The sequence below is a fragment of the Lipotes vexillifer genome, unplaced genomic scaffold (assembly GCF_000442215.2).
Source record: "Lipotes vexillifer unplaced genomic scaffold, Lipotes_vexillifer_v1.1 scaffold39, whole genome shotgun sequence".
Lineage (NCBI taxonomy): Eukaryota > Metazoa > Chordata > Mammalia > Artiodactyla > Lipotidae > Lipotes > Lipotes vexillifer.
This window is the reverse complement of record NW_006787038.1, coordinates 884,744-900,996: the sequence shown is the minus strand read 5'-3', so window position 1 is coordinate 900,996 and position 16,253 is coordinate 884,744. Positions and strand designations below refer to the sequence as shown.

The window sequence follows — 16,253 nt, the reverse complement described above, 5'->3', positions numbered from 1 at the left end:
TTTTTTTTGCGGTACGCGGGCCTCTCACTGTTGTGGCCTCTCCTGTTGCAGAGCACAGGCTCCGGACGCGCAGGCTCAGTGGCCATGGCTCACGGGCCCAGCCGCTCCGCGGCATGTGGGATCCTCCCGGACCGGGGCACGAACCCATGTCCCATGCATCGGCAGGCGGACTCTCAACCACTGCGCCACCAGGGAAGCCCTCCATTCCATCTTTTATGCAGCCACTCGAGTTATCTTTCCAAAACACAGAAATGCTTACGTCACTTCCCTTACCCAAAGTTCAGTGCTTCAGAATTAAGTAAAATCCCTAAGCAGGGCATTTTAAATATTCAACAATATGTCCTCAAATACCGTTCCAACTGCAGCATCCACTATATTCCTCAATGAACCCTTTTCTCCAGTACACACTGGACTGGCTACTAAATGAATACTCCAACCTATTTTAGTGCTCAAGGTCCCTTTCCCTTGTGATAGTTCTTCAGTAATAAGACCCTCCAGTAATAAAACCCTCCAATCCAGCTGTGATCTTTTGAAATCCTTTCCAGTCTTTAAAATCCAACTCATACACCATCCTCCATGAAGACCCTTTTCCCTCCAGTCAGAACAAATCTGTCCTTCCCTCGGTGTTCTCACAACACAGCTTAACCTCTCTTTAGCAATTATTTCAGCCTGCCTTGGGAGTCAGTTGTCTACCTGCATATTTTTCTCACTGGTTAAGGTTCATTGAATTTATCATCCTTCTCCCATCCTTCTCCCTTCTCCACTGATGCTTTACACAAACTAAGCATTCAGGAAATCTTTGCTGAATGAATAGGTAACCCCCTGCATTTACAGAGGGAAAAAAAAGTCCAAAGCTAGAGATTAACTTGCCAAAAATTAGACCTCTACTTAGATGTAAAACTTAAAAAACTAGAACCTAAATCTTTTGACTGCGAGTTTAGTTGACCTTGTCTCACACGAAGATAACACAAAGTGGAATTTCTCACTCCCCAACAATAACAAAATGTCCCTGGCTTTATTTTAAAATGTTTCTTTTACTCTCTTTGCAAATACGCTGTGTTGGTCCTTGTGCCAAAGTGAGGAAGAAATACAAAATCTTAAGTTCTAAGTTAATAATATTTAACTTTCAAATGGCTCCTAAATGCATTTCAGAGGCTCACGAGCAAGTGAGATAAACTTTAATAAACTAACTGAATTCTTTTCTCTGAAGAAACTTCAACCTGCGAAATGCATAAGGCTGTAGACTCTCACAGCCCACACCCTCGCCTTGAAATGACACGCAAAGGAGAAACCAGTGGCCCAGACCCTCCGAGTCGGCAGCCTTCCTTCTTCTAGACCGGGAAAGTAAGCGGACGTACGAAAGAAGAGGGTAGATCTGGGCTGAAATGTCCAGGGCAGAGTCGCCTTGACATCCTCGTTCCCCCATTACAACAGCCTAGTGAAGGGCCCCAAGGTCCGCAGGCAGGCCTCGCGGAGGGTGCAGTCCAGGAGCGCCCGCCGCGGGGACTCGCTGACTCTGGCTTTCTCCAGGTTGGTCTTGTCCCCATGTCCCTGGCCCCGAAACCAAGCGAAGGAGCCGAAACATATGCCCCAAAAGCCCGCGAGAAGAGCCGAAGCCGCGGGCCCCCCCGCCGCGGGGACTCGCTGACTCTGGCTTTCTCCAGGTTGGTCTTGTCCCCATGTCCCTGGCCCCGAAACCAAGCGAAGGAGCCGAAACATATGCCCCAAAAGCCCGCGAGAAGAGCCGAAGCCGTAGGGCTTCAGACCGGCCGCTCCAGATCCGGGTGGGGTGCCCCGGGGCGGTTTCCCTGTCCTCTCCGGGGGCAAACTCGGCCCAAGCCCCTGAGGAGCCAGCACTGGCTCCCTCCCTCTCGGGGACCACCTAGCCGAGCGGGTCGGTCAGGGCCACCCCGGAGCTCACCTTTCCGTCCCGGGCAGCCGTCCGTCCGTCAGTTGGCCCCGAATTCTGTCCACACAGAGCGTCTTCCGGCTCCCGCCGGAAGCAGCTCGAGCGCGGGACAGGAAGTTTGGCCGCCTCCCCCACACACACACCCACTCGCTCGCCTCCGAGCCGGGCTGCTGCAGTCCAGCAGGAGGTTCCGCCCCGGGGGCCGCTGGCCTGCGCGGGCCAGGCAGGCTTGGCTCGGAGAAGAAAGGCACTGCGGTCTCCTGCCTCCCACTCATTCCCTCTCGGTCTTTGTAGCTCCGTGGTCTGCGAAGCCCGAAAAACGGGGTCAATTCTAGGCGTGACGTCACTGCTTCCCTACTGCAGCGGATGGGGTAGTTATCTCCTGTCAGCTGAGATCAGTACATGTTGCAATGGAGGCAAGCGAGAAAGAAAAGATCACTACTTAAAACATTTATCAAAGTTCTTAGTGAAGACCTTGAAGCTTCACTGCCCGAGAAGGGAACTTGCAGAATCTAGTTCTGCATTGCATACCAGGTGGGGTAAGAATTGAGACTCCGGTGTATAACTTTTTTTTGGAAGGTGAAGTCCCTAGAGTCTGGGTTTCGTCAGTACAGTAGGATGTAAAGAGCTCTCCGATGTCCACACCGGTGCCAGAACACTTTGAGTTTCAGGCCAGATGCCGCAACTTGTTAGAGCTTTATGTGTTTGACTGACTTTGTGAAATTACTAATTTTTGAATACTTGCTGCGTGCCAAAGGATGAAGGAGGGACTGAGCTAAGATAGTGGCAGTGGGAATTAAAGGTGTTTTGTAAGAAGGGCATTTTCAAGGACAGAGACAAGGTTGAAGAAACCAGGGGAGTGGTTTAGTACACCAATGATGGTGATTTGAAAACAAAGAAGGAACATGTTTCAGAGGAAGATAATTCCTCTTTAGATAAGCCGAGTTTATCTATTCCAGGTGCCTATGGGATATTTAATTGGAGGTAAAGGTCCCTACCTAGCTCAAGAGGTCAGAAATAAGATACAGATTTGGGAGTTATCAACACACAGACAAGAGATGCAGCTCTCTCTGGAAAAGTATATAAAACAAGAAAGAAGCGAAGGCCACTGAGGTCAACTGGAGTGACTGATTACTAACACAGTTCGAATCTACACAAAAGTATATTGCAGTTTGTAAACAGCTGACCATAAGCCAGCACAACACTCAGAAAATATCCTCAATTTTACTGTATTAAAGGGTTGATTACAATTAATAAAACAACTGCTCTTATTTAGAGGTACATTAATAGGTCTTGAACACCCATCTTTATGAACATTTGTTACTTTGCTCACTCAGTTCTGTCATTTTCTGAAGCTGTATTTGTTTTTGTTTTTGTTTTTGTGGTACGCAGGCCTCGCTGTTGTGGCCTCTCCTGTTGCAGAGCACAGGCTCCGGACGCACAGGCTCAATGGCCATGGCTCACAGGCCTAGCCGCTCCGCGGCATGTGGGATCTTCCCAAACCCCCGTCCCCTGCATCGGCAGGTGAACTCTCAACCACTGCGCCACCAGGGAAGCCCGAAGCTGTATTTGTTGTTTAAATCTTTTTCATCACTTAAAACTTGAATTGATGTCTATATCTATTTGCCCTTGAAATCTTTGTAACTATTTGACAGTATGTGCCTGCTAACCTAATATAAACGTAGGCTTTTATCAATATATATATTTGAGTTTTTAGGCTATACTGTGAACTACTTGGCAAAACACATATCTTCTGTAGTAAATCTAGTCCCTCCATCAACCTAACCAACCTCAGTTATTTAATTTCTCATACTACTCCCAACACAAAGCCTCTGCTCTCCTACCCCAAAAACTGTTCCACAAGCTCTGAATTCCCCCAAACCCCTACACACACACAGACCCTGCAATTAAGTCCCTCTTCCATCTATAATATGGAAAGACCATCCCAATTTATTCACCAAGCTTCAGTTCAAGAATTATGTAAAGCATGTCCAGTTCAATATTTACTAAGTGCCTTCTCAAGTATTCTATTTTAAATACAACTTATAAAGTTAATAAAAGTTATTAATTTAAAAAATATTTTGTATGATCTATTAAACAGTTACATCAAATCTCCAGTGGTTTCAGAATATCTGATATAAATTTCATGTAATATTAGTTTTAACAAAAGAAGGAAAAATAGGTCATGTTGACTTCAATCTATTATTGTAAATAATCATATTGGATGAAGAATACATATATGATATTGAAGACATAGGAAAGAATTATGTTATGCAGCTAAGAAAATATCACCTATGATCACATTTAAATCAAAAGGTATCTGTACTCTTAAGGGTTTTTTTAATGTATCTTGAAATCTTTGTGCAAAACGGAAAGCAATCCGTGTATTTCCTTAATGAAGATGTTTACAGACATAACAAAGAGGTTTCTTCTGAAATGCAAACTATCTGCTTGCCCATGTTACCTCCTGTCATCATGGACTGGAATGCAGCTGGAAAGAAAAAAAAACTAGGTTATCTGAAAACATAAATGTCACCATCATACATGTTTATCAGTAGGTCAGACACATACAATTAATTTGAATAATTTCTTCAATGATTTTAAGTACAGAAGGAAACTGTCATGAAAAGAAACTTCAAGTAAAACACTGGCCAAGTTGTAGGACAAACTAACCCAATTAACATCTTAAAAATGTGTCTTTACCCAAACTAGAAATGATTAATTGGTGTCTACATCCATGTTCACTGTTACAGAGTCTGAAGACTAGAGGCAAATAAATATGAGGATAAATGTCAGCAATAACAATTTTTAAATAACTTTAAAATATTGGAAATCTAGTCATAAAGTTTTACTAAGTGAAATATACATCTCCAAGTATATTAAATTTTTTTCTCAAAAAGGAAAAATTATCAGTTTTATTCAATCCTCTTTATTTGAAACAAAAGAGAGTGTTGAAATCTGTGTATGTTAGTAAAAAAAAAAAAAGACCCAATACTGAAACTTTGCTTCATGTAATCTTATGATGGCTTAGAACCATTCAATCAGAAAAAGTTACCTAGAGGCTAAATGACTTTCACAATTCTCACATTTTTTTTTCATAAGTTATTTACAAAACCAAAGAAACACTTACTTTACAATTTGAAATGAGAAAACAATGGCTCTTAAATACCACTAAGTTGAACTTCATGAAGTTTGATCAAGACTTTACAGGAAAGAAATGATTTTAAAAGAAAAAAACAACAGAGAAGTAGAATTAAAAGAAAAAAGAGAGTATCTGTGCTGAACTCATGTGTATAATAAATAAATCTACATTCATCTTACCTCCCATGTTTTCCAATCCATTTATCATAGTCTCTTTGATCTGTAAATCAAAATAGGTATATTTTATATTCTTTAGACTTAAGTGTTTCTATTTAACAGTCAGTTTTGCAAAAGGCAGCAATACTATTTAGCATTTTCTGTCTAAAAAGAGATATTCTTCATTTTGTGTAGGTAGTCAGAAAAGTTTCCTATCAATTAATTTTTTAAGTACAATCCTATTTTCCCATTGTCTAATCTTCAGTTTGTAATATCACATGCTATACACCTTCTTTTCAAAAAACAAAGTATATAAGCACACACACATACAACTTTGCCTATTATTTTCACATTTCAAGAACATCCTAGGTCAGGGTCCCTGGACCCCAGATCGTTAATTCCTGATTTTCAGCCACAGCCAAGAGATTTATCAGAATGTCCAGGGAGGGCAGGAAAGATGTATGGTGGTGGAGAGGTACTAGGAGGTGCTTATAAGATTTTCGAGAAAGCACAGCTTCTAACTCATAGTAGCATTCCATAAATATTTGTTAATGAATATTGCAATTTGGAAAAAACAAAAACCTATTGATCTTGTAATATAGTCTAAGAAAAGTAAACATTAATAAAATTTTAGATAAAGGGAATAATGAGAGGGTTTCTCAATCAGAAGAGTTATCCTCACTCAGGAGGTAAAGTTAATTTATAATATTCAGTATACTTTTCTTCTGTAGAAATATTTATTACAAAACTAATATTAAATTCAAATAATACAAAAGTATATCAAGTAGCAGGAAGAATAATACTGATAAAGAACAGAAGCAGTTCTACCTTTAGCTTTCCTTCTTTAAACCACTGACTCAGCTGGAGAATACCAGACTCAAATTTGTCCTTAAAATTTAACACCAGAAATCTTTCTCTGTAGTGGGGAAGAAAAGGATAATGATCAGAGACTAGGGTGGGAGTGAGAAAGCCCAAATCAAATCATTCCAGAACTCTAAAATGTGTTAATCTTTCAAACATTAGGACTTAATCACACAGAGTCTGGTCAGATATAGCTTTAGGTGTAGTTACAAGCCTAAGTATCATGGACTTCTACTGTATTGTCTGCCCAGCATCTATAATCCCATTTGGTAGTAACACTGTGATTTTACTTTATGGGTGACATCCTTTCCCCACCCTCATGTGACGAAAGCCAGGCCAGTCTGAGCCATTAAGTATCAGCTTGGAGATGTGATAAAACTGAAAGAAGAGAGCTGTTCTCTTTTTTGCTTGGATTGCTAATCTGGTAAAATGTAAGAGTAAAGATAACAGTCATCCTCCTGCTGCTGCAAGAGGAGAGCCCGTGAGGGAGCCAAGACAATCCAGAAGAAAGCACAGCCCAGGGGTGAAGAAAAACTGAGTCATGGGATCTCCCTGGTGGCACAGTGGTTAAGACTCCACCTGCCAATGCGGGGGACACAGGTTTGAGCCCTGGTCTGGGAGGATCCCACATGCCGTGGAGCAACTAAGCCCGTGCGCCACAACTACTGAACCTGTGCTCTAGAGCCTGCAAGCCACAACTATTGAAGCCTGTGTGTCTAGAGCCTGTGCTCCATAACAAGAGAAGCCACCGCAATGAGAGGCCTGTGCACCACAACAAAGAGTAGCCCCCGCTCGCCACAACTAGAGAAAGCCTGCGCGCAGCAACGAAGACCCAACACAGCCAAAAGTAAGAATTAATTAAAAATAAAAAACTAGGGGCTTCCCTGGTGGCGCAGTGGTTGAGAGTCCGCCTGCCGATGCAGGGGACACGGGTTCGTGCCCCGGTCTGGGAGGATCCCACATGCCGCGGAGCGGCTGGGCCCGTGGGCCATGGCCGCTGAGCCTGCGCGTCCGGAGTCTGTGCTCCGCAACGGGAGAGGCCACGGCAGTGAGAGGCCCGCATACAGCAAAAAAACAAAAAACAAAAAAAAAAAAAACTAGAGTCATGACACCACTATGCAAACCTTTTATCCAGCTAAATCTAAGCCAGTACTAATATTGAATTTCTTAGATACATGAGCCAATAAATTTCCTTCGCACTTAAGCCAATATGAGTTGAATTTCTGACACTCGCAAAAAAGATTTGCAAAAGATTGATTGAACAGATGCATTTTTCAAAACGTTTTCTGCCAGGGACCTAGTTAACCAAAACCTAAAGGTCCACCTTAAAATGTACATTTTCAAGTTTTATTTAATAAGAAAAATTATATATGAAGAACAACATATTTTGTATTCATCCATGATCTTTAAACCCCTTGAATCTGGTAATAAGGGGAAAGCGTAGAACACACCTTGTGATGTTTCTTTCTTTCCGGATTGCTTCTACAGCAGAGGGTAGTGGAGGAGGATAAGGCACATCTTTGTTGTACTGAGAAATTTGACCACATAGGATGATGTGGCTGTTCTGATTCATCTGTTCAGAGAAAATTGATGATTATAACCTAAGATATACACCTTCCCTATGTTTACTAATTTTATGGCTGCCTCAATGAAAGCCTCCTTGACTGTAATATTTAATCTTTTTTTTTTTTTTCAAATGGCCACACCACTCGGTTTGTGGTATCTTAGTTCCCTTACCAGGGATTGAACCTGCGCCCTGGGCAGTGAAAGCACGCAGTCCTAACAACTGGACCACCTCCAGGGAATTCCCTATAGTATTATATAATTAGTATTATATAATTATAATGCCAATTAATTGATTTTGTTTTGAAGACTTACCCATTATATGTATTAGAGAGCTTTAATTAGCTAGAAAATAAGTCTACTCCAAAGGAACACAGCAGTAAATAAGAGTTTGGTAATCAGCAAAAGAATTGCGTTAGTTCTCATTGTCATCGTTGTTGCTACTTTTGTTATTATTGGTAGAGTATTTCTTAGAATTTAAATAATTTAACATCAATTGAAAACAATTTTACATAGAGTAAAGGACAATGCAGTGTTAACAGCTAATGTTGATAAACTGTAACACTGTCAATTAAAATATGTAAATACCTGCAATCTATGAAAATCCTTTCCTTACCCAAAGTCATGGCTGTAAGTTGGTTGATTTAAGTTGGTTGATGGTTAGAAGTGAGTTAAAGGTTAGAATTTCATTTGAATAATACAACTGTATTTTTTCACAAAAATAAATTACAGGTGAAAATATAACATTGCTAGCAAAGAACTGAAATTGATGCTCACAGTGCAAATCCACAAACAAATGGAAGTAGCTTCAGCAAACTCTTCTGTATCACTTAATTACAATACTGACCATCATGTTTTTCACCACAAACCCTACAATTTTAAAAAGTTTTTTTTTCTCTCTCAGTATCAGATAAAAAGATATCACATCAAATAAACTGTAATATTCAAATTTATAACAAACAAATCAGAAAACAACCTGACTTATCACTGTATCACTGATGTCACCTCCAACATTGTCAAAGTAAACATCCACTCCAGAGGGGCATAATTCACGGAGTTGTTCTGCCACACTCCCCTCTTTATAATTAATTGCAGCATCAAAGCCCAGTTCTGAGGTCAAAAGGAGGCACTTCTCAGGTGTTCCACAAATTCCCACAACTCTGGAACAGCCCATCAAGTGGCCAATCTAGGGGGAAAATTTTTGAAAATTAAACAACTTTCTACTCTCACAATTTAAATGTAAAAATGTGAAAGTATGAAAGTTAATACAAGTACATATATGAAAGTGTTCGTCACAACTGAGGTTAGATTATAAGGCTTTTAGCTGAAAGTAATTTGAAACCAAAAGAACTGAGAACAGATATAATGGCATTCTTTAAAAAATTAAGATTGAATACAATTAGAGTTAGTTTGAATGTTAAAATTTTGCAATTTAAAGATGATATCATAAAAGGAATAGTCAGACCCAAAACATCTCTATCTTGCAATTCAATATTTTTCAGGCCTGTGAGCAACTAAAATCACTATTAAGGTAAAATGTTTTGTTTCAATGGTTTCACACTATAAAGGCTATTATTCATAAAACAATGTACTTTATAAATTTCTATCATAATATTTACTATACTTCTCGAACCCAATAAGTGCTTTCTTATTTGAAGATGATTTTTTTTAAATATAAATTTGTTTTTTAATTCATGTAATTCCAAACAGGTACTCTGTGATTTTCTTCTTCATATTGATTACAGCAATGCTCTCGCATTTACCATGTCATTTTTGGTTAAAAGAGAACAAAATACAGGGCTTCGCTGGTGGTGCAGCGGTTGAGAGTCTGCCTGCCGATGCAGGGGACACGGGTTCGTGCCCCGGTCTGGGAGGATCCCACACGCCGCAGAGCGTATGGGCCCGTGGGCCATGGCCACTGAGCCTGCGCGTCCGGAGCTCCGCAACAGGAGAGGCCACGACAGTGAGAGGCCCGCGTACCGCAAAAAATAAAATAAAAAAAAAGAACAAAATACAAAAATCTATAACATATTTCATATTGTTAAGAAGAGAGTCTAAGCATGCTATATCACTTCTACCAAAAATGTGTAAAATAATCATAAATTTGTTCAATTTTATATCTTAAATTATATACACATATCCAGAGATTCAGTTATGACTAGTTTTTTAGAAAATCAGATTATTCTCCAAAAGTTTACCTGCCCAGCTAAGGATCCACAAGCACCAGCAGCTCCACTAACAACCATTGTCTGATTAGATTCAGCAGTTATATGACCTTTTTCCTGTATCCCAATCAAGGAAGTCAAACCAGGCATCCCTATAGCTCCAAGAAAGTATGAAAGGTGTCCATCCACAAGCTGTGGGTCTACCTAAAAAATATATACATACCTTTTAAAAATAATACTAGGAATTTCCATTTTAAGTCAACAGGGTAGAGACAACCTGTTAAGTACTGTATTGTGTCCCCCCCAAATTCATATATTGAAGACCTAACTCTTAGTGTGAGTATATTTGGAGATAGGGCCTTTAAGGAGATAAGGTTAAATGAGGTCATAAAGGTGGGGCCCTAATCTGATAGGACTTATGTCCTTAAAAGAGGAAGAGGCACCAGAGATCTCTTTCTATGCAGGCGCACAGAGGAAAGGCTGGATGCTGTGTGAGGACACAGTGAGAAGGCAGCCATCTTTAAGTCAGGAAGAGAGGCTTCACCTGAAACCAAATGTTCCAGCACCTTGACCTCAGACTTCTAGACTCCAGAACTGTGAGAAAATAAATTTCAGTCTATGATATTTTGTAATGGCAGTTCAAGTGGACTAATAAACAACCCAACATAGTTTCAAGAACAGTAAAGCATTCTTCAGTCTTGTTAAAATTCTATCATTTACTTGTACAAAGTAAAAAAAAAGAATATTACTTCTCTTTATAGTAAAAAAAAAACCTACAAAACCTTTAAAAAAGAATTGCCACATAAGAGATACCAAACATTCTTTCTTGTCAATGTCCCAAATATTTCAAAAGAGAGGAAACACTTAACAGGAAAACACTAGGCAAAACTGGAACGTTTAAAAATCTCTGAGCAATTCCAGAGTAAACATTTATCTATATAAAAATGAGCTCAAACTCTAACAGTTCTCATTACTGATGCTTAAAATGGTCCATGGAAATGTAAGGAAGGTGTGATACAATTTCTTCTAGCTTAATTACAGAATAAAATGAGGTCTCTGTCAGCTTTTTAGCATTTTACGTTTATATGTTTACCAGGCCCAATCAATAGTTAATTATACTTCTCTCACATTTTCTGTGCCTGTTTCTTATCTGTAACATTAGGGAGAATTGAAAAAAAATTATATAGAAAGACTCCCTACCATAAAGGTTTTATAATAGTTTTTAAGTAATTGAATAATTTTGGTAAAAACTCAATAAACCACCAAAAGTAATCAAGATTCGCCACCTTGGTCTGCCACAAAGAAAGAAAATGGCAGTTTGTAATCAGCAGTTTTAAATGGCTATCAGTTAAGTCTGGTGTGTGAATAAAAGTAATGGAGATATTAAAGTCTATAATATACAGAAAGGTCTACCGTACACTACACAGAAATGTATCCTGTAGTTAATAGTCATTTATTAGTAAAGCCAGTATAAAAACATTGTGAGATAAGTTTGCTTTTAGCAAAGATCATTTTTCTATCCCTTCTGAATTCCTCTTCCTCATTTCTAATACCTACTCCCCAAACATTTTTAAGCTCTCTCCAGTTGCTCAATTTCCCACTATAGCACAATGACAGGGAAAACTAGAAAGTGCTTAATGTTTCTCTTTCACTTCCTGCTATGAAATTCCTAGTTAAATATATTTTACTAGTACCATCAAGTTGGCAAATGATTGTGTAATGTCTCCCACATCTCATTTTATCTTAACAGCCATCTTTAACTGATTATAATAATTTGTAATCATAAAAATACTAAAATTTTATAAAGCTTTTTACAAAGCCTTAATCACATTTATCATAGCTAAATTTAATTTAATTTTCACATTCACTTGTGAGGTAGCTATTGTTTTCATTTTGCACATGAGGAAACTGAGGTTCAGAGATATAAGGTAACTTCCTTGGTGACAAATATTAGGCTGAATTACATGAGGCTGCCAGTTTTTGTAGGTCAAAACAGACAAATATTGGTAACTCCACATGGTTCAGCCTAACAGTAGAAACTGAACTCAAGATTTCTGACACAAGATGGAATTTCAAGCACAAACCAAATGAATTTCGTAAGTCAAGTGGTAATTTCTCAGAAAACTTTAAAGCATACAACTATAAGGGGTCTTCTAGTTCTTAGTATAAAACACTTATGTAAAATTTGAGAAATTAAATATGGAAAACAACATCACTCATTGGCAATCTGAGAACTGTCATACATAGTTACAACCAACAGTGGAAGAGGAATAAAAGGCTTTCCATATTCTGACAGCTATCTAAAAAGAAAACATGTGCTTTTATTTTTTCCCTGATAACAAAAAGAACTGAGCACCAAATGCATAAAGAAGGAATTACAGGGGGGAAAAATCAGATACTTTATATTATACATCACCTTTTCAAGGATATTTCCATCTAGAATAACCTTGGTTTGCCAGGGCCAATAGAAAGAAGTCACAAAATCGCCTTTAGTAAAATTTGTGTGTTTGCTTTCTTCTATAATCCCAATACCTCCACCATCAACCACCTGAGACAGCTGCCAAGGTGATATATAGTCACTGCCAGTGTCTTCATTCATTCTACAACGCTAAGAAAAGAAAACATAGATTAGGATAATTCTCTCTGATAATACTGAAACAGTTTACTAATTTACCCAGTGACTAAAAGAAAGTATGTAATAAGTAATGTTAAGTACGGTGTTAGCCAAACAAAACTTACCTTAATTTCTCTCTTCCTTTCAGTTATTTTTTATCCTGAAAAAAAGTATCCCCTCTATAACAAGAAGTGAAATTAAAAAGGAATTTAAGTATGTTCTAAAATTAGATTGTGGTGATAGTTCCACAACTTTGTGAATAGACTAAAAACCACTGAATTATACAGTTTAAATGTGTAAACTGTATGATATGTGGATTATAGTTCAATAAAGCTGTTAAAATTCTTAATTACTTAAAGAAATTTATGTAATATTACATACATTATGCTAGCAAAAGTAATACAAGATACTGTGTCAATGGTTTCAATGGATTGTAGCAAATTAGGTACACTTACTGTTGCTGATAATATTATAAAACTGTCCATTTTTTTATAGAAAACAAACTAGTAACATATATACCATAATACTGCTCATTTCTTCAGCCAAGCAATACTGCTTCCTCAATGGAAATAACCCAAAAGAGAAATGAAACAATTTTTATACAGTTATTCATCACAACTTCAGACCAAGCACTACAACATTCCCCCTAACCTCAGCTGGATGTTCTCTTTATTCCTCAGACATAATGTCACAATAGCACCACACCTTTCCAAAGGACTAGGGCTAAAGACTTCTCCCGGAGGTAATCAAGGCTTTCTTCCTCTCTGTGGCTCACTCTCGCCTCTCTCATGAAGGCCAAGATATACAAGCCTACAGTGTCCAGGAGATGGGATAGATGGAAGGCTGCTTGATCAAGGGGCCCCCCATGGTCTGGTTCAGTTCACCAGGGGAAAAGACCACATAGGGAATTGAGGCAGAAGCTTCTATTGGAATACACTACACTTCTGCTTGTGTGCCCCTCCCATATATTCTTGAAAAGCAAGTGCAGCAGCCATTGGATACTGGCCACACCAAGAACCTGATTCTTAAGGCTAATAGAAAAAGTGGGAATGAGTAACTCCCCATAGGTAAGCAAATGATGTCAACAGAATAAAATGTTATACAACCACCAAAATAATAATATCTGGACTAGTTTTTCATATGAAGGTATGAATATAAAATCACAAATATGAAATCAAAATAGTATATACATATTAAATATAACCATGTAAAATACAGTACATATATAGTGATTAAAATTACTTGTGAATTTGGAATGATATAAAATTTCAATAATTTAATGTTCATCAGATTTCTTTTTTCCCCTTTAAAGATGTTTATGTCCTTTTTTTTCTTTAGAACAGTGTCAAGTGAAAGCAACCAAAGTAATTTTCTTCCTTCCTTCCTTTAATGCTTAATAAGCACTTATGCTTGTCACTGGAGATACAGTGATAAATAAGATCTTAGTCATAATAAGTTTTTATTAGGGAAACTAAATATCTAATAACAACACAAATAATTATTAATTACAACTGGGATATAGGCTGAAGGTCAAGGTACTGTTTTGAGAAAATATAACAGAAAGGACTAGTCTGAGAGTTCAGAGTGATTTTTTTTTTTTATAAATTTATTTATTCATTTATGTATTTTTGGCTGTGTTGGGTCTTCGTTGCTGCACGCAGGTTTTCTCTAGTTGTGACGACTGGGGGCTACTCTTCGTTTCGGTGCGCAGGCTTCTCATTGCGGTGGCTTCTCGTTGCAGAGCATGGGCTCTAGGCGCGCGGGCTCCAGTAGTTGCGGCACGCAGGCTCAGTAGTTGTGGTTCGTGGGCTCTAGAGGGTAGGCTCAGTAGTTGTGGTCCACGGGCTTAGTTGCTCCTCAGCATGTGGGATCTTCCCGGACCAGGGCTCAAGCCCATGTCCCCTGCACTGGCAGGCGAATTCTTAACCACTGCGCCACCAGGGAAGTGCCTCAAATATTTATTAATCATGAGGCTTACACAATGAAATTCAGATGCAACATGAAAAAATAGGAAAATAAAATTATTTTCACTAAGTCACAAAATCCTGATTCTTACCATGTAAGGATCCACAGAAAGGTAAAGAGTTCTGACTTGTACTTGTCCTTCATTGATATTATCTGGTAAGTTTATTTCTTCTACTCGGAAATTTTCCGCCACTGGATTACCATTTTTTCCTAGAATATTAGGCAAAGATATAAAATCAAAAAGTCATTTTCCCATAGAATTATTTATTATTTTTAAAAGGTCACTCTAAGATTTAGAGCACTCCTGGAATACACACATGGATAAATCCATGTTGTTTTGTAATTTTTCTGTAACTCAGCATAAATTCTTCAAATAGTTTCACTTGCTCTTGGTTTTCTCCAAGAATTTCCTTTGGCATATTGCTGTCAAAGTAAAAATTTCTTTTTTAAGGTGATCACAGGTAAATCACCTCATCTGTTATAAAATTATAGAAGGATTTCAAAAAGTGAAAAAGCACAGCCAGCTTTTTTTTTTAACTATGAAAATTAACATTTACAAAGTAGCAGAAATACATTAGCCAAGGTAAAGAGGTAAACTGTCCTTCCTCATTTTAAGATGAAAAGAGAAACTTAAATGAATATAATTAAAACTTCATATTCATTGAATAATCAAATTTATAAGGTGAAAATAGAATGTAGACATTTTAATCTAATTGCTCACTTTACTAAAACTGAGAAAAGGTAAGTGTCTTTCCCAGGCCACATGCTAGGTAAGCACCAAAACCAAGGCAGCATGGGCCCAAACCTCTCAGGTTACTTCCATACCTATGCTTCTATGATTCAGGTTAGATGTCAGGTTAGATGACCTAGGATGACATAGGTCAGTGCTTTTCACATAAAACAGAAAAGCACATCTTAAGAATCAATGATACACATTACAAAGAAAAAACAAAAGCCACATATATTTGTAATATAACCTTCTAAAAATTATAATATTTTAAAATACCTTATTTCCCCAACAAATGGCCTTGATAAGTTATCATTTAAAAAAATGAATATTGGGACTTCCCTGGTGGTGCAGTGGTCAAGAATCCGCCTGCCAATGCAGGAAACACAGATTAGAGCCCTGGTCCGGGAAGATCCCACAGAGCAACTAGGCCCATGCACCACAACTACTGAAGCCCGCACACCTAGAGCCCGTGCTCCGCAACAAGAGAAGCCACAGCAATGAGAAGCCTGCACACCGCAACAACGAGTAGCCCCTGCTCACCTCAACAAGAGAAAGCTTGCGCACAGCAACAAAGACCCAACGCAGCCAAGAATGAATGAATGAATAAATAATTTTAAATGAATATTATATTGTTTAAAGAGTTTCTTCTAATATCTCTACTAGTGTTAATATCTTCCTACCTAATTTACCACATTTACATCATATTATTACTTTTTGTTCCTCCATTTGCATTAATAATTATTAAAGACCACAGCTGTTCATTCATCACAGACAAGTACATACCAGGTCGGGAATTCAATACCACTCTTTGTACAATCATCACCTTGTTTGCACAGTGGTCTCACAAGACTTCTGTATAAAATAACTCCTATAAACAGAAAAGTTTTAAATCACAAGTAGTAACTCCTATAAATCACAAAAGTTTTAAATCACAAATATTCAACAATTTAAAAGTTAAAAAAAATGTACATTTGTGTTTCTGAACAAGGAAAGGAAAAATCATATTTAGGATCCAAAAAAGATGTAGTCTCCTGTTAGAGTTTGCCTCCTAAAGCAAATATATGAAGAAAGACTAAATCTAATTAGAATATTTGACTATTAAGAACAAATTCACTGAAGATTGAGTGGAACAAAATGTTTTTGGCCTCA

The 16,253-nt window shown here is 38.2% G+C and overlaps 2 protein-coding genes across 3 annotated transcripts in view; both read right to left on the bottom strand.

Annotated features, from left to right (window-relative positions):
- Nucleotides 1-2,032, bottom strand: part of ZNF410 (zinc finger protein 410) — a 43,612-nt gene extending 41,580 nt beyond the window's left edge. The window contains exon 1 of one of the 2 annotated variants that reach the window (XM_007459718.1): nt 1,922-2,032. The gene's annotated coding sequence lies outside the window, so the exon portion shown is untranslated. The remainder of the gene's footprint in view (nt 1-1,921) is intronic. The other variant, XM_007459717.1, reaches the window with a different exon arrangement.
- On the bottom strand, nt 1,426-15,924 carry PTGR2 (prostaglandin reductase 2). The gene is made up of 11 exons (XM_007459788.1): nt 15,888-15,924; nt 14,466-14,584; nt 12,212-12,403; nt 9,829-9,999; nt 8,607-8,816; nt 7,519-7,640; nt 6,035-6,122; nt 5,231-5,270; nt 4,319-4,400; nt 1,922-2,212; nt 1,426-1,813 (listed from the first exon to the last, which is right to left on the bottom strand). Exons 1-11 carry the CDS (start codon nt 15,922-15,924, stop codon nt 1,426-1,428), a joined length of 1,740 nt encoding a protein of 579 aa, XP_007459850.1.
- Between the last annotated feature and the right edge of the window lie 329 nt (nt 15,925-16,253).

Bases quoted from the DNA above. Each gene is read 5' to 3' on its own strand.
- PTGR2 (XM_007459788.1), bottom strand. From the start codon at position 15,924: ATGATTGTACAAAGAGTGGTATTGAATTCCCGACCTG. The intron at 10,000-12,211 runs GTGATGTATAAT...TATATTTTTTAG, and splicing joins ATGGAAATATCCTTGAAAAG to GTAGACCCACAGCTTGTGGA. The intron at 1,814-1,921 runs GTGAGCTCCGGG...GCCCCCGGAGAG, and splicing joins CGGCTGCCCGGGACGGAAAG to GACAGGGAAACCGCCCCGGG.